The sequence below is a fragment of the Megalops cyprinoides genome, chromosome 3 (genome assembly GCF_013368585.1).
Source record: "Megalops cyprinoides isolate fMegCyp1 chromosome 3, fMegCyp1.pri, whole genome shotgun sequence".
NCBI classification, from domain to species: Eukaryota; Metazoa; Chordata; class Actinopteri; order Elopiformes; family Megalopidae; genus Megalops; species Megalops cyprinoides.
The window spans coordinates 42,085,176-42,103,928 of record NC_050585.1 but is presented as its reverse complement, the minus strand read 5'-3'; the positions used below and the strand labels follow the sequence as shown (position 1 = coordinate 42,103,928).

General features: G+C 42.8%; 1 protein-coding gene across 2 annotated transcripts; it reads left to right on the top strand.

Annotated features, from left to right (window-relative positions):
• The first annotated feature begins 539 nt into the window (after positions 1–539).
• LOC118775503 (beta-2 adrenergic receptor-like) lies at positions 540–15,293 on the top strand. Of its 2 annotated transcripts, XR_005004841.1 has the most exons (3): positions 540–708; positions 1,083–2,415; positions 14,871–15,293. XR_005004841.1 is itself a non-coding variant. In XM_036525456.1 (2 exons), the coding sequence occupies exons 1-2, from the start codon at positions 703–705 to the stop codon at positions 2,307–2,309; spliced, it is 1,233 nt and encodes a 410-aa protein (XP_036381349.1). In that variant the 5' UTR covers positions 540–702; the 3' UTR covers positions 2,310–4,055. The 2 variants fall into 2 exon arrangements, 1 of the variants encoding a protein (XP_036381349.1); XM_036525456.1 differs by lacking the exon at positions 14,871–15,293 and having other exon boundaries at positions 1,083–4,055.
• The last annotated feature ends 3,460 nt before the right edge of the window (positions 15,294–18,753 follow it).

Below are 18,753 nucleotides of genomic sequence, written 5' to 3'. Positions count from 1 at the left end.
ATGTGGATGTAGCAAAATTCTTGCTGTTTTGATCTTAAATCTGTTTATGAATTTTAAATTTGGCTGCTGGGTTGTTTTTAGAAAAGACAAACAAATACTTCTCATGCTTGATAATGTTCAAACACTTCAGCCCACAATTGATGTTTTAGTATCATGATTGTTATCTTAATTGAACTCGAACAGTTAATCCCTTTGAAGAGCTCTCTTGGGTGTGTACTAAGTGTCTGTGATTCAGTGTAAAGTAATTGGTTTGTTTTGTAGTTTTTTTTGGTGCAATGTTGCTTTAAAAGAATCATCTCAAAAGTGTGGTAGGTAGGTAACATTCAGGAAAGTTCCTTTTGTTAAATCTGCAGTGTCACAGACACACAGAGAGGAAGTCAGCTCAGTGTTTTTGAAAGCGCAGTTGTCTACTGTAACAGTTCCTTGGTCTCTACTAGCTCGCCGCTGATTGGCTGCAGTAGGAGGCTGATGTCATCACAGCATACTATAAGGGCTCTGACAAATAGCCTGTGAAACACATCTAATGCCAGAGAGCCCCATGCAATCGCACGCAGTGCCAGAGAGTGAGTGAGTGAGAGAGAGACAGGCACAGGCAAGATGAAGCGAACAGCTCAGCCCTCATGGAAACTATTTTAGACCGTTTCTGTCCCCCTCCAATGGAATATATCTAACTTTTATGGGAAGCCAGAAAGAGGAACACTCATGGAGGTCTGTGAACCTTTGCCTTTTTTTAGAATGTACGCTTTTAAATTTCATGTTCTTATTTTCCTTTCATGCTTGAGAATGAGTAATATTTATCTAAATGTATTCTTCATTAACATTAAGAATTTTTACAAATTTAACAGCATATTTTATGTAATAAAATTTTGTGTACAAAATATAGTTGACATTTGTTGTGACAATGATAGAGGGCCTGCATAGATGAAACTACTCTAACATCCAGCATAAACCAAAAGTATGATTTATATCTGAATTTATTCAACTATGAAATATATATTGTGTGTATGTGGGGGTGGCTTAAGAGGTGTGTTTAGTCTCTTTGAAAACACTGTCCTCCCTCTCCTCGTGTGTTCACGTCTCAGATCATGGATAGTGCAAATGCGTCTGAGGCGCCTGACTTGTGCGAGCTGTTGAACACCACTAAGACGGGGTACAGCGAGGCGCAGATGGTGCTGCTGGGCATGGCCATGTCCCTCCTGGTCCTGGGCATCGTGTTCGGCAACGTGCTGGTGATCACGGCCATCGTCCGGTTCCAGCGGCTGCAGACGGTCACCAACTGCTTCATCACGTCGCTGGCCTGCGCCGACCTGGTGATGGGGGTGGTGGTGGTGCCCTTTGGGGCCTGCCACATCCTGCTCAAGACCTGGCACTTTGGCAGCTTCTGGTGCGAGTTCTGGACGGCGACCGACGTGCTGTGCGTGACGGCCAGCATCGAGACGCTGTGCGTGATCGCGCTGGACCGCTACCTGGCCATCACCTCGCCCTTCCGCTACCAGTCGCTGCTGACCAAGAGCCGAGCCTGCATGGTGGTGCTGGCGGTGTGGGCGGTGGCGGGCCTCATCTCCTTCCTGCCTATCCACATGGAGTGGTGGACCTCCAACGAGCCCGAAGCCAAATCCTGCTTCGAGAACCCCAACTGCTGCGAGTTCCACACCAACCCCGCCTACGCCATCACCTCCTCCATCATCTCCTTCTACATCCCACTGGTGGTCATGGTCTTCGTCTACAGCCGCGTCTTCCAGGAGGCCCGGGAGCAGCTGAAGAAGATCGACCGCTGCGAGGGCCGCTTCCACGCCCAGAGCAGTGGCCAGCTGGCGGCGGACAGCCACGAGGGCGAGGCCCGGAACGGCAAACGGATCAAGTTCTGCTTGAAGGAGCACAAGGCCCTGAAGACCCTGGGCATCATCATGGGTATCTTCACCCTCTGCTGGCTGCCCTTCTTCGTGCTCAACGTGGTGATCAACATCTGGAAGGTGGACAATGTGGAGCTCACCTTCCGGATACTCAACTGGATAGGCTACGCCAACTCGGCGTTCAACCCCTTGATCTACTGCCGGAGCCCCGAGTTCAGGTACGCCTTTCAGGAGATTTTGTGTCTGAGGCGGCAGCACTTCCCAAAGTCTGGCACCACCAACGGATTCATATACAGTGGGCAAAGCTGGCACAGAGACCTCAAGGCCAGGGGCAAGTGCGAATCAGAGATCAGTCGCCCCACAGAGGGCACCCTGGAGGTAGAAGAGGGCACCTTGCCCATTGACAAAACAAACTCATACAGGAGCTGCAACAAAGCTCTGGCAACTGTCATTTAACTTCAAAGTCTTTTCACAACAACAACAACACCGCCAACAACAAATCTTTCATGGCTGTGATTTCACTTTACCATGGACAAAAGAATAGAATCATGAACGATTTCTGGTAAGACAAAGAGATGAAGGCGGGGTGTGGGAGTTCGGGAATCTGTGGTTTGGAAAAGGCGGTTTGTTGTAGAAACGCATTGGTTTTGCATTAGATATATTCAAGCAGCACTGCCTGTCATTATGACAGACAGTCTAAATGTTATTGTCTGTGAACGAGTGCATGTGTGTCAGTGGGTGAGTGAGTGTGTGTTTGTGTGTGTGTGCGCGCGTTAAAAATGGTATCAGTTTCAGAATCCAATTGAATTGGAATGTGAATGTTGCAAGTTTCGATGTTTCATCTACCTCATCACATTTTTTGTGAGTTATTTTTATTGTCTTATCAACAATCTATACACGTGTTAAAACAATTTTCCAATTGCTTGTAAGGCTTATTATTTCAAATACTTTTTTGCACATTGTTGGTCAAAAACAGTTAACAGCTGTTAACTTTAAAACAGACATGTCTATAAAAAGATCTTATATGTATAAAGACCTTTGACTTAAATGTTGCTCCATTAATTAATCGGTAAAGAGAAATCAGGGGACAAACCACTGAAAGATTGTCAAGTTCTGTTATTAAGACACGCAGTGATACACGGTCCCTCGCCACCTTCGCCTCTCATCTGGATTCCAGCTCCTAAAACCAGTGATTGCAGATTGATTCTGTGCACCGTGCTGGGAACAGAGTAACCCAACACTCTGATGAGGCGTAGCAGGTGCAAACCGTCGCCCTGTGCGCCCTATTGCCAGCCGCGCGCGTCAGAAAAAAACAGTTGAGCAATCTGCAGAAAGCGCCCCAACCCATCCCCCCTCCCCTGATTCTACTCAGTGATTAAAGCTGCTTGCCTCAAGGCTCTGTTTAGTATCTGAGACATTCATTTGCTGTGTAATATAGTTTATAAAATAATGTAATATGGGGGTCATCGTTTTCATTGATGGACTGTGGTGGTCACTGAGAAGTTAACAGTAGCCAATAACCGAACAGTAAATCTCTCTTGATGTTGGTTGAAATCGCTCTAGTCTTTCCTGGCGTTAACTGGAAAGTTTCTCTGATCTCTGGACGAGCGTGACTGCGGTTATCTTAATGTCTTCGTGTTTTTCTTTTCTTTTCTTTTTTGCACTTTGCACAATCGTGCTTTAAAGCATACATTTTGGTACTGTCCCGTGGCAGACTAGGTCTCTGGTTGTTGCAGAATGGGGTTTAATCTACCGTGTTTACTGAGATCAGGAGGTTACCGAGTATTGGCCGGGTGTTCCGAAGAGGCAAGCTGCAAAGCCAAGCAAGCTGCATATTAAAGTTGTCATCTGATACGAACCGTACGACGCTCTAAAACCACAGAATGACGACATATCGGGTACCCATGACGGTGAACAATGCTACGCGCTCGTTCGTAAGGAAATATGACGAAAAAAAAAAACGACTTCGCAGATTCGAACAATGCAGCGGCGAGAACTGCTGCAAACCGTTTAGACGCAGACACTGATATTAACTGCTTAATCACCTGGCCGTTGACCGTCTCCGGTTCCTTCAGTTATAAATAATTGGTTTATTTTTGTTCTTTCCTCTAAGGGCACCATGAAAGTCCTTATAATTATCTGAACTCACCTCTGCGCCTCGTCTCTGAAATCGAGGTGTCTGGTTGAATGAATTTCTTTTAAGGGTTTTTTTTTTTTTTTGACAAAGCAGTAACGCTTTTCAAGATAAGGTCTCTGTGAGATTCTTCGAATTGTACTGATAAGTTAAAGGTGACAGACGCACAGGCAATTTTGCAATTTTGCAAGAGTCGCAGCGACAGAACCTCCGCGTTCACCTACATGGACTTTTTCCTGTCTCGATTGAACCTGCAGTACTCGGCAAACAGATTCTGACAGGACAGATCTGTATTGACTTTCTGCCATTACGCATCAGTGTTAGTGACCTGTCAGTCTATGTAAGCGGCTCTTTTGAAGTATGGCCAAATGTCCGTGTGGAAACTGTGAACTGTGTCCTTTTGGAAGAACCCTCTAGTACTTGTTAGTATTTGTTGCGAGCTTAATGTTAACGTTCTTCTGCAGCTTTGACACGCTGTTTTCATTATGAAGCATAATGTATATATATAAACATACGGTGTCTGTGTCCTACTGTCTGGTGATACGGAATTTTGATGTATACTGGGTATATAGATATATACATATATATTTTTTCATTATTTTCATTCTGTAGGATTCAATAAGAAACCGTTTTGTCTTTTTTGTCAATGCCAGCATCTGATGTTGAAGCTTTTTTTTTTTTACTTACAAAACAAATATTTAAAAAATCACTTCATGTTCCTCAAAATATGTTCATTGTCAGTAGATCTTCTTTTTTTGCAAAACAATTCAAATGGAAATGAACATAAGCAGACATATACAGAAACCCCAGGCAAAAAAAATTTGCTGTGTAAAATTTTGCCGAAAGTCCTAATTGCATGCAGTGTTCAGTCACTTCAGTAACTCTTGTAACAAGAGGGGGGAAAATCTGTGAAGTATTTGTACATACTGCCCCCTTGTGGTGGAACCAACCTCTGTAGTCTGCCAGTGGCATGGTCCATTACCTCTCCGTGGTGAGGCAGTTTACTGTTTCCCCTTAAATTGGAAAAGAAATCTGTGTTTACAGCTACACTTTGTATCAATTTATTCTGCGAAAAAAAGTATTATTACATCCAGTTCCAGACAGAACAATCTCTCTCTGCTCTCTGGAATACAACTAATTGAGCAGGAAATGCCCAACCTTGCTGCTGTGACCCCCCCCCCCCCCACACACACACACACACTGCTGTGTGTAGAAGCACAGAAAGCTTTTCATTCTCGCTGGAATGAAACGCATCACACAGGTGGCTCAACTTTGGCGCGGCAGGAGACAGCTCCTGCTACCCTGGGTAGTTGAAGGAACACCATTCTCCAGTGCTGGAGAATGTAGTAGATATTTCTTAGAATGTTCTGAAGCTCAGGCCTCCAGTGTTGAGTCCATTTCAGACGAGTGCTGTGAAACACAGACATTAACAGGTCTTAGGCGTCCCGAAAACTTGCTGTATTTACTGTAAGATGAATGTTGTGACAAAGTGCCTTTAGTTTGGTAGGAACTCACTAAAGGACTGTCTGTCTCAGAAACATTGTCCTGAGATGCCATTAGGGCTGGCTGAACCCTTTCCTGTTGGATGGTGTAACTGCAGGTTGTCAGGAAACACTTTTATTTGTCTGTCGTCGACGGCATACCTGACCTCCTGCCTGCCAGTGTGCGTCACTAAGAACAAAGCCTGGGACTGCGAACAGATGAATGTTGACCACTGAACTTCAATTGTAGACCAAGAACTGCACCTGGATGTGAAATATGGTTCACTCACTGCATGCAATAACTTTCCATAGTTGCTTTGTAGTGGGGGTTGGGGGTGTTGGGGGGGTGTCATTTGTAATATTACACCAGTGGAATGTTTACAGTCTTTATTGAGCTATTTTAGCACAAGACATTGTCTGTTTGTTACTGTGTTTAAAGAAGTGTGTATTAAATCCATTTTACTGTTGTATTTATTGAGGAAATGTGACATGGCATTTGTATTATAATATTAAATTGTGTATTTAATGCACACCGTGTTGTAATCAGTGTTTTTTTTTTTTAGCCATCGCTTCACAGAAGTTGAAAGATAAAGTTTTGTCCGTGGTAGAATGTTATAAAGTTTAAAAATAAATTTCCCCCAGAACCTTAAAAGGAAATCATCTGAATGGCTTAGATGGGAACAAGCAAGGTGACATAATACTGTACATGGGATGGGATGCCATTGTATCTAATGGGTTAGGGCACCGGTGAATGTCAGAGAAGTCTCTGAGTTTATTCATGAAAACGAAGAATCATAAAACCCTGGCTGCCTTGCCCCTGCCACGATTTTTTACATGCATGGCATGACAAACGCTTGTGCCAAGCGATCTGGTCTGCTGGGCTCCAGCATATATGTCATGCCCGGGTTTAGTTTGACCTTTTAGCAGAGGGATCCTCAAGCTGCAGCTGGAGATATGTACTGTGTCTGATTAAAGAAGAGAATGAGAATTCTCCTCTTTTTTAAAAAATATTATTATTATTATTGGAATGCGAGGTAGACTGAGATATGATTCCTGTGTATATCAGACTGTGAATGCGGACTGTTTGTCTTTTTTTTGGGGGTGGGTGGGGGGGGATTCTCCTCCTTCGTTGGCCCCCGAAATGCTTGTGCATCTCTGTCACAGCAGGGGAATGAGGCAAAGCGTATGGAACAGGCAATGATGCGGAAAAAATGTTTCCAGCAGATATGAGCCTCCATTTTGGCCAAACACTAATGCATCTTCTTTCAGAGTGCTTAATCATTCACTGAGACTAAATCAGAGGCTGCATGTTATGATAATGGTTTTGTGGAAATTGCATCGGCTCAGAAGTGAAAGGCTACGGAGTGCAGATTTAGTTTTTTTTTTTTTTATTGCTGTTGTTGTTGTTCTCCTTTTTTTAAAATTACAGGCTAAAACAAATGAACAGAAATGTATTACTGTAACAGAACAGAAAGTGATGCTAACGGAGATCTGAAATGCAAGCCGAAAGAGGTCGGTGCCAGCACAGTTGTGGAAATGTGTCAGAAATTGCATAGTTTTGGTATCCTGGCAACATGTAAAACTTGGGGCAGATGGTGGAGTGACAGGGTACATGTAAAGAGTAGTCTGGGGTGTCCTTTTGAATGAGTTGAAGCTGTGAGGGAGGTATGACCGTGAACTGACCAATCAGGACATTGAGCACATAACCTTTGTTTGTTTGCCCAAGTGCTGTGGCACACTGGCATTCTCCCAACATTGGACAACACTGAAATCTGTGACAATGCTGACCAAAAAACCCCTAAAACTACATCATCAACAAAGATTAATGGACCAGAACTAAAGGGTTCAATGGCAATCACAACTAGCTGTTGATGCAGCGCTGTATGTTACTAATTAACATGATTACATTTAATATTTACTACAACACAGGAGTTGCTACAGAGGAGCAATGCCAATTATGACAGATGCAACATGAAATGAAACAGAAGAAAAACTATGCCACAATGGTAAACACAGCAAATGAGTGACCTGGAGTGAAAGTGTTAAAACAGTGGGACATATTTAATCTGCCCTGGTTCATAAACAAAGATCTTCTGTTGTGATACCTTGCTGTCACATATATTAGAATATTATATATGATATTTGCCCTTGAAAGGAAAAACCATATGAGAAAAAAAAACTCCTGTTAGGGTAAATGAGCTTCCTGCGATGCTATAAATTTCCCCTGTAGTAATGAGCAAGTATGTGGTAGCACAAAAGCTATAAATCACTCCAGCCTGACTTGTCATGTGCCTCCGAGCCCAGAACGGCAACCCATTCCAGCCCTGCTTTCCCTGCAAACTGCTGCCTTTCTCTCCCACTTTCATTGATTCAGGAACATTGGAAGTTTGTAAAGGTCTCAGCTGGAACATGGTCTTTGATGCCATGTGACACCACTGTGCTGTACGATGGAGGCTGTGCTCTGGTGCCGTGATCCAGGCTGCTGCACCTGGGGTCAGAGCGTAAGGCAGAGGGTCTCCCAACATTGGTCCAGATGTACACTTAACTGAATTATGAGATGTTTTATTGGACCCAACCTTGAGTTATTTTGTGTTGAAATGAAGGGGGCAGAGGGATGTTTCCACACTTCACTTAATAGTCATCAGTCTAATTGGGGGCTCAAAATGTAGTTTAAATAGGTCTGGTGTGATGACTAACAAAAATAATCAAACGCGGGCCAAAAACCAAAAAGGGGGCTTTTTATGTATTTGTTTATAAACACTTTGTTCTTTTTAAGTGTTTTATAACAAGTCTAAAGTATGGAAAGTTGGTATGTTACATAACCAATACCAATACTCTGAACTTCTCTTATAAATCAGTAACTAGGCTATGACCTTCTCCCTTATACAGGACATTAGTTGGGGAGACATAACTACTGTGCATAAGCTACAGGAAACATAGTGTTGAAACTGTAACTTCATTTTGTGAATGAAACAGCAGTGCCCAAATGCATGATGGGAGAGAAAACAAAAGTGCAAAATGCAGAGCAATACACTGTTGGAAAGAAGCTAACCAATATTTCTGCCATAAAAAAAGGTTTTTTGTTTAAAACACAGGAATGGAGATGCTCAGAAAACTATAATTTATAATAAATTAAAAGGACGGGATTAAACTCGTAAAATAAGCAAACAGAAAAAAACAAGGCCTAAAATGTCTAAAACCTCAAGCTGTAACCCCACCCCACTTGTAACGGAAAGATTGCCAGTTTGATTCCCCGCTGGGGCACTGCTGCTGTACCCTTGGGCAAGATGCTTAACTCAGAATTGCCTCAGTAAATATCCAGCTGTATGAATGGGTAACATTAAAAATTGTAACCAATGTAAGTCACTCTGGATAAGAGTGTCTGCTAAATGCCAATAATGTAATGTCATGCATCTTCACATCTGTAGACCTCTTCATTGCAAAATATTTAATTGACTGGCGAATTGAGGAGGTAGGAGAATTGTTGCCTGATAGGTGTTACAGCTGTGAAGTTATTCCTAAAACAAGCTATCTAATCATGTGAGGTACCGTACAATCCTGATATGTCACCACTGATAGCACAGTCGTGATGGTGCAAGTGCAAGGCAGGTAGGAGAATATGAAATTGAACCTTGCTTGTAAAAAATTTACCTAATCTTGAGGTATCTGAAGACCAGCTAACAAAGGGACACTAACCACACAATGACTTCAAACATGCAGTGAGTGGTTTGGCCACTAGTTGGCAGTGTACAAAGCCTGTGTGATTGATGCCTCCCAGCTGTTTCAAGCCAACAACGCTCCCACTTTAATCCACCCGGATCAACAGAAATCAGGGGCCAACTCTAATGATTTATCAGACCGCATTCTGAGAGGCTGAGCGTGACGGGGTAGGAATGTTGGAAGGAATTTTAGGAGGGGTAAGCATCAGAATAAATGAGGACAGCCAGTAAGGGGAGATAATTGAAAGCCAGATGCCCTCCGAAGCCGAAAAGGACAAAGAAAGCCCATTAGTTCCTGTGGGAGTCTGAAAGCCTTCCCCTTCTCTTGAGTTAATAGCTGTGTCCTCAAATCATGCTATGGTCTTTGATAAGCTCCGCTCCGGTGCTGCAGTGAGTCATCTCCATTTGAAGGACCTGCACTTGCTTTCTTTAACATTGCCTGTTTACTTATTCTTTCCCTTGCTCCCTTCCCTCTCTCTCTCTCTCTTCCATCCTCTTCTTCCCTCCCTCTCTCTCTTTCGGTCTCCCATTCACTTACTCTCTGCCTCGCCTCCTCTTTCTCTGCTTGTATTTTTTTTTTTCTGCTTTACTTTCTTTCTTCTTCTAAATTCAATATAATAAAACTCAATTTAATTTGCTTTACTGGCATGCTAGGAGCACTCTTATGTTGCCAGAGCATATTCAGAGATGATAAGTGGAGCAAAAGAAAGCAGAGCGTGTGACTCCTTAAAAGGAAGACTTTAGTAATACACCAGAACTGCCAAGGCGGTAACAGGAGAACCAAGTCATCCACATGGATTAAGTGAGTTTAGAGTTCCATGTCTTTATCATCAAGAGTAAGATCCAGAGCTGCAGGCTCCTGTTTCCATGTTACGGCCAATTCATTGCTGTGGGTGTTAGACAGTGTTTCAGGACACAATTCAGGACACAGCTCTGCTCTGCTTAACTACTTTTAGCTCATTTGTTGCTTGTGTATATCAATATTATTTTGCGGAGTTGATATTGCACCTGTGTAGAGTAAGGCTGTGGAACAATCTGTTATCTCAAATCGAATCAAAATCCATTTAAAAGTCTGCTTAACTGCAGAAATGCTTTTTTCAGTAACTGAACTTTTTCATTTTTATGCATGTTCTTTTATTAAACTGTGGGGCTTAAACGTGATCAGTTGTGGAGCCTTTTGGAATGAACCTGGCTTTTACTCAAGGCATTCACAGTTGTTGAAGAAGGTTTGTGTTTATAGAAAACTGAAAGGTACCTGCCCCAGACTGCTGTTCCTACAAATGCATCAACACTTGCATCAATTCTTGGGGCCAAATTTTCCTCCACTCTCAAAGATGGAGAGCATCGGTCCTCATTTCCACATGTCACCACTACCCCCCTCTCTCTCTCTCTCTCTCTCTCTCTCTCTCTCTCTCTCTCTCCCTCTCTCCCTCTCTCTCTCTCTCTCTCTCTCTCTCTCTCTCTCTCTCTCTGTCTGTCCTCCTCCATCAATCCCTCCGGCCCTGTATATACGTATGCAGCGCACACGTTGCATAGCTGTGGGAAGCTGCATTAAGAAGATTGCACTCCAGAATCATTTTCCCATCTCAGGGGGTGAAGCGGTGTGTCATTCCCCCCTGGGGCCAGAGCCGACTCTGTTGATATCAGGCGCTAATACCTAATGCCACGTTTCCATTATGCACTAACAAGGAACATTTAGATTGAAATGTGCAAATGAAGCCTTTTCCTGCAGGCCGGACTAGGCAGACATTATGCAGACCGCGTCTGCCAGACCTGTTTTCATCTCTGTCCCCAATCTCATTCTATTTCCTTTTACATTTCAAGTAAATAATGCAGCAGGCGGACGGCCTTTGCTTTTGAATCATAAGCACATTATTATCCCATTTTAAGGAGCTTTTTTTTGTTTGTTTTCGTAAGAGTCAGTAAAAGTCTCTTACGCAAATCAAATAAAGCTTCAGCTCGATTTGCTGAGTGCTTCACAAACACCGATGGGCAAGGAATGCATAGCATCTTATTTGATTTTTTTTCCATATGCAATGATACTTGGTGTTGCAGTCAGTATAGTAAAATATTTTATTTTATACTGGTTCCAATGGTTAATTCATACATTGGGTGGCTAACTCATGGTCAATTACGTAACGTTTTGCTGCTACATGTTGGTATTTTCTGTGCAAGTGACCACATACTGGGTCTATATGTATGGAATCACACTAGTATAGCCTACTGTACTAACTGGATTATAGTCCACATTTCTGAATTGAGGAACACAATCCATCCGTAAGAGTTTAACTGGCAGGCTGCTGTGGGGCTTCAGGCTTGCTTTTGCGGAAGTGTAGCGTAGTGGTTAGGAGCAGGGCTCATAACAAGATTGCTGGTTCGATTCCCTGCTCGGTCACTGCTGCTATACCTTTATGCACGGTCCTTAAACCAGAATTGCCTCAGTAAATATCCAGCTGGATAAATGGATAACATGTAAAAATTGTAACCTATGTAAGTTGCTAATGTAACGTAATGTTCCTCTACCTGTGTCCTTACCAGCAAATATGCTCCTGTACCCAGAGACCCCAGAGCCGATCGTGTGAGCGGTTGTATGTTTCTCCAACAGCTGGGAAATTCTGCAGGGCTGTCTCTGACAGCGCTATATAACAAAGGAAGATGCATGGCTGCAGTTATGGAAACAGTGCACTAACAAAGACACTGCGAGAATGATGCACCAGCACGCACTCAGAGAGTGATGCAGAAGATGGATGACCGCAGTTATGAAAACAATACTCTGACATGGACGAGAGTTGGGGGCAGATTCAATTTCAATTCTGTCAGCTCAGGGAATGGACTGAAATTCAGTTCATGAATTGAAAATTTTTTCATAGGAAACGATTGGGCAGTTTTCAGTTTATTTCTTAAATTAACTGAATTGAAATGGAATTGATCCCAACTCTGACGTGGACGCTCAGCGAATGATGTAGATGTAAATGATGCATGGCTGCAGTTATGGAAATGATGTTCTAACATGGACACCCAGAGACTGATACAGAAGCAAGCACTTAGGGATTCTTCACCTTGTGCAGCGGTACAAACCGCTCTCTCCAAAACTGTTGGCCGAGACTTGTTCACTCCTGGAACAACTGCCCTCGAGCAAGTAGTTTTTGTGTCTCAGACTGTGTTGTGTTTAAGATGGTAGGCGGTTTTACTTTTGTTTTTGGTGGGGTTTATAATTGTCCAACCACCGTTGTGAAACATGTGCCTTGCAAGCTCGGCGCAGTGGCAGCACAAGGTCACATGCTCAAAATCCCAGATGAGACACTGCAGTGAGGTGGTGTACCCAGATTGTTCCACTAATGCCTAAGCTGTTTACCTTCATGGCAGACGCTGAAAGAGAGCATGAATGAGATGTATGCTAGCTCAATCAATTAACTGATCAAGGGACCTGACTTCATGACACACTGCGTACATACAGGATGGACTTGGCTGAGTTGTGAGCCTCTTATTTGGATTTGTGTGTTGTCGCACACACACCTTAGACTTTTTGATTTTTAAATCACATGGTGTCATCACCGGTGTCCCCTTGAGTGTCCCATGCAAGGCATCCAGGCAAGAAAGGCTGGCGTGGGAGAGAGGGTGAAGGGCAGAACTAAGCGATCACCGATCTGTACCTTGTTATCGTCTCCCACGGGCTCCATGCTGAAAACTGGTGATTCAGATTCCCTCCATGAACATTAGTGAAAGGTCTGCATGAACCTTTAAGTGTTCAGTAAGATGAATCTGTAAGTGTCAGGCATCCTGACTCATCAAGAGAAGGTTTAAAAAAAAAAAGACAACGGAAGATGTGTGGGCAGGACTACGTCAGCGCAAAAAGGAATTCATTTAGATGGATGTGGGCTGGGGAACGGAAGGGAAGATATGGGGAGACCCGTCCCTCAACAAATCACCTTTAGTCCGTTAGTCTCCAGACAGAACAGGACCAGACAGCAGGAAAGGCAGGAGAAAACCAATGCTCATGTTTCTAACACCTGTGCAGCTAAGGCTGTGTTCACAACTTTATCTCTGCTTTGGAAGGAACTTAAACTAGTCTGCTGTCTTTGAAATCTGTGAGATATTTGAACATCAGCCATGGTTCACTCCAGAAGGGAGGCTGGGAAAATTGCTTCGAAGCGAAGATGTTTTAAAATTAGATCAATCGCATCCACTCAACAAGGGCCCTTGTTCTTGTGGTAAATGGAGGGAGGACCTGAGCTCCATGTTTGTTTGTGTTCTGTCACACTGGGAAGATGGAATTATATTTAATATGAAAAATAAGGTTAAATTACACTGGCTCAATTTTCCTTGTTTTCTTCCCACCATTTAGAGCAGTGAAATATCTCAACAATTAACATCAAAGTAACTCCTCATTTTGGGCTACGTGACACATTATCTCAAACATTAAATATACGGAAAGTGGATGGGTCAACACCATATCCTTCCTGTTTACCTGCTCGTGGAATCTGGGTGTACTCCACAGAGCTCCACAAATTATATGAAAACTCACATCCAGGTTTTTGCTGTTCGAATTCAATTTGGAATGCGACTTCAGACTGTATATGTGAAAGCATACAGATCAACTAATGCTCATGTTTAAACTCTTGTGAGGGGTGGGTAAGTCTTATCAACACAGATGATGCATGATACTATGAAAATGCTGTGACTATTGTTTTATGAAATGCTCTGCATGTACTTATTTTTACTTTCTCTTTTACTACCCATAGTGATGTTGAAGTCAGCCTACTTGTATTGCACAGAATTTCTTTCTATCGGGCCACTGGCAAAACACCCTGTGCAGAGGCTCATGTGAGCATCACCAGCCAGCTTGTCAACTACAGCCTATCCATGCAGTGCCTTATCGCTGGGTGGATGGCATGCTTATCTAGAGGGTGGTCCTTTTCAAGTGAGAAGAGTGATACTAAGATTATATCATGACGACAAGTGATTAAGCAAACCTCCGCTCTATATATGTACTCCCACTCTGAGGTTTTTTTTTTTTTTTTACTGAGCTGCGCCTTTCATTTACCCCGCTGTGTTTTGACACCTCATTTGTCCATATAGAATTAATGACCCTCAAATGATAACAAGCAGAGCACAACATAATCCCACTGCTAACACCAAATGGCTGCTTTAAATACAGACAGACATAATTAGATTTAAGATGCACTTTTTTTAAGAGAAAGATTATTTTATGATATAGAATTTGGCAGCTGCTTTGAACTGCAGAACCGCTTTACTGTTATGTTAACAGCAGGTGAAACCAGTACTGGTCTGAACGATACTTAACAGGCACTTGGAGAAACTCTCTGCACACATAATTTGTAATCAGTCCTGTAAATAAACAGACATACTATGGAACAAGAGATATGAGGTAATGCTTTAAATTACACTATATAAAACCATATAAAATGTGTTCACAGAATATCGCTGAACAGGCTTCTTTTGAACGTGTGCCCGATGCATACGGCTAATTGCACACACGTATAATTTTCATTTACATCGACCAATCTCTTGAGCAGAACGTTTTCGTTTTCCAGAAGCAATGATGTCATTCGGACGGGAACACAGCGTGATCATTCACATTAACTTTCCACCACTGAAGTTATTATGACAGATGCGGTATGAATGAGGTAAAACTGTCTGTTTTGTTGTTTTTGTTTGACAGCATGCTTACTTGGTGCTATTCTTCGGAGGAGATCTGAGACGTATGAAGATGTGCCAGGTATACTAGCCAGTCAACAGAAAGAGCTGAAGAAAATCAACTTTCCATGAGACAAGACTGAGAGACAAGCAGCTTTTGTTTAAAAGATCTATGTACATATTTTTTTCAACAACATGAAACATCTATATGTATTCCCTTCAAGAAAGGAACACATGCCTCTGCTTAGCAACAGAAATGTTTATCAAGCCCCCTTTGTTACAGACGCCCGCTGATCAGTGGTTTGAAGTGCAGTGCATGGACACGGCTGACTGGGTTTATTGTATAGACAGTAAGGGAGCATGTTCTCACAAATGAGCTCAGGTGAGATGAAGCTCCCACAAAAACAGGTGAGAGTTAGGATTAAACACTGCTGACTGAAGAGGAGCCCCCCCCCCTCCCCCCCTCTGCAGGGATCTGAACTCTGTTACTCTCCATATGCAGTAGCAGGACATGCAGAACTTGGCCCTAACCCAGTCTTCCATTGGGCCCCATTAGACGCTCACCATCACGGGGTTGGCACAGGAGAGGGAGATCACTGTGACACCCCCCCCCCCCCATGTTGACAGAGATGGGGACCAGGATGAGCCCACACTGTTGTGGTTATTGTATTAATCTACTGAGAAATAGAGAGATACAACAGCGGAACGGCAACCCACATCCCATGGGGACCACTGCCCAAAACAACATCATGTTCCCATGTCCCATCCCAAGGAGGACAACTTTAAATTCAACGTGCTTCTTGTTGTTTGCTTGTTTGTTTTTCATTGTTTTTGTTATTCAATGTCCCTTTCTGTAATTCCTGAAACATAATGTGACAAATTAGCATCATAATCCGTTTGCTTGGCAGACTCCGATGTTGCTGGGTGATTGACATGGCTTACATGTTATCCATGCATGCAACCATAACTAGTTCGATGTTTCAACAGCAATGCCTCCCCAAACCTCCCCCACCCACAATGGAGAACTGGACCATGCAATGTCCTGCTTACAAGCTCAGCCCCTTAAACACTATATTGCACTGCCGCCATGAGGCTGGCATTGTGTGTGTAATCGGGGGTTGCCAATGTTTGCTCTCACGGGTTGAATTGAAAGAATTGCTGCCATCTTGAAGTGGTGCAGCTGGGTGCAACGTATCCTTGGAAGAAGTATTTCTGCACACAACTACAGTACATGACATTTTAGCATTGTGTCATTTGGAAACAAAAATCACACACAGTAAATCACTCTTACTTATTGGATCGACCTGACATCTGGTCAAGCTGCTGTCAACTGCACACAGCCTCCCGTAAATCTGTCATGACATATGAAATCCCTTCGCTTTGCTTTTTGAGGCCCAAGACCATGGCATTACCACAATCCAACCAATACTGTTCAATTGCGATAACATTCTCCTACGCTGTTTTTCACAGTTCCCCTCAGTACCAATGGTAGGTGCAACCAAACGCTTCCCTGACATAACTACCCACCCTGTTCCAGCATTCCTGCCTTTCTTTTCTCATTTTGTTCACTTTTCTTTCACCTCTGTATTATATTTTGTCACCTGCAACCATGTTTGTACAATTGTAATGTAATTTTGCACATATTGTCTGTTGCCTAAATAAAGTACAATAAAGTGTTTGCTCCCCAGGTGTGAAATATGGTCTGGAAATGCCTGAAAGTGTTGAAAATAAATTGAAAATCAAAAAAACAGGCACTTTTGAATCCAGTTTTTATCTTGTCCATTATAGTTAGGATAAGCACAGAGCGGAAATTGGGTGTACAATATCACAGCACATTCATCTTATCTGACATATCCACAGTTTTCACTCAACAATATATGTCACAACTGGCACTGTCCGGAAGATAACAAGAGACATTCAATCAAACTGCTTTACGCAGACTTTACGGATTTAGGCATGTTTGTTTTTTGTTGCTGATGTTTCTGTCAGTGACAGTTGAACGTTAAGCATCTAGAAACATAACACCTGCTTAAACTGGACATTGAAAGGTAAGGGCAAAGTGGCACGTTGTTTTTTTACTGAAGACTTAAGCAGATTAGGTCTAAACTATGATTTTTAATAATTGTCTCATTTTTGATGAAAATCCACATGGTTTCACAGAAGTAGAGGCGAATCTCTTTCAGAACATAAAATTCACGGCCAGCAAGGGAGAGATGGGGTTAACACAGCTAGGAATAGGGCAGTTTAATTATTTAAAAAAAAAAAAAACTCTGACCTGGAGCCCCCACCCCCGCCACACACCTCCCCCCTCACCACCCCAACTCTACTCCCACACACCCCCCCCCCCCCCCCCCCCCCCACACACACACACACACAGCTCCACCCCCCTCTGCAGACCATCTCTTGACTGTGTGCTCCACGCACTGTTGTTCAGGAAACCCTATGCTTTTGCTGCATGTGCCGTAATCAGCCCTTGCTGCTGATCAGCCCGAACGGCGTAGCCACCGCGCTGGGACTTGGCCGGTGTGCTTCACGCAGCCTCCTTCTCATTTATCAAGCCGCTCGCTCAAGCTTTCACTGAACTCCAGGCACAGGAAGGATCAACAGGGCTGCCAAATCACTCAGAGCTAAGTCTGAAAACAGTTTGTCATGGTCCATGAGGGATATTACCGTGAGGGATATTACTGTCAATTACTTTTGAAGTGTGTACACAGATACACGTACACACAGACACACATATAGTGCCCCCCCCCCATATTTATTCATACCCCTGATTAAATGGGAAAACATCACGCAACAGAACATTTTGTAACAAAACACCATCGTTTGAACGGTTGCACAAAGTGGAGTCAGATTGTTCCCGATTAATGACTTTTTTCCAGAAAACATGACTTCATTCATAGCTTGACGAATGATCTCTTAAAGTCTTAAAGCACTCTTTTGCCAAAAATATGGTGAAAAAAGCTTGCTGCTTTTTGGGGTAAACATGTTGCACTCAATGACAAAAAAATTGTTTCATTAGGTTCTTCATTATAAAATATATAAGACAAAACAGCAATTATGGTTACTTTCACATACACTGTGGTTCGCTCTAAAACCCTATTTGCTGTATAAGAAGAAGTCATTGCTTATTGTACAATGTGCCTAGTAGCATATTCTGTTAATTATATGAGCGTGCAGTAATGAAGCATTTCGTGTAAGCTAATGCACTTATATCATCACTCTCATGTAAATATTTAAAAATTGTCCTGCTCTTGCTGTTTTCCTCATCCTCTTACCTGATGCCAAAGATGTAATTGCCACAGTTAATGTGAGGGTTCTGTCCAACCTCCAAATACACTGTCTCCTCACTTAAAGAAGAAGATGAAGACACCATATTTCTATAGGCACACACACGCACACACACGGGCATGCACACATATAGGCACCTAACTCATTACTCTCTGAAAACTGCCTAAATGGTGCTGTTGTCATTGCCTTTTGTAATCAAACGGTGTGTTAATGTAAACATTCTTAAAGGGTGTCCTCACCATTGTACTGTACAGTGGCTTTGGAAGGTTTTCAGACCCCTTCACTTTTTGCACACTTTGTTGTGTTATAGACTTCTAAAACCTAAAATGGATTAAATCTATTCTTTCGGCTGTCAATCTACTCACTGTCTGAATACTTATGTAAAAGAGATTTCATTTTTAGTAAATTTGCAACAATTTCTAAAAAAAAAATGTTTTTGCTTTGTCATTGTGGGTTATTGTGTGTACACTGATGGCCAAAAGAATACATTTAATCCATTTTAGATTATGTGCAAAAAGTGAAGGGGTCTGAATAGTTTCTGTAGCCACTGTAGGCAGCGTGTGAGCAAGTCCTAATTCGGTTTATGTGCTGAGAGTGCCCGCCATAACACATACAGA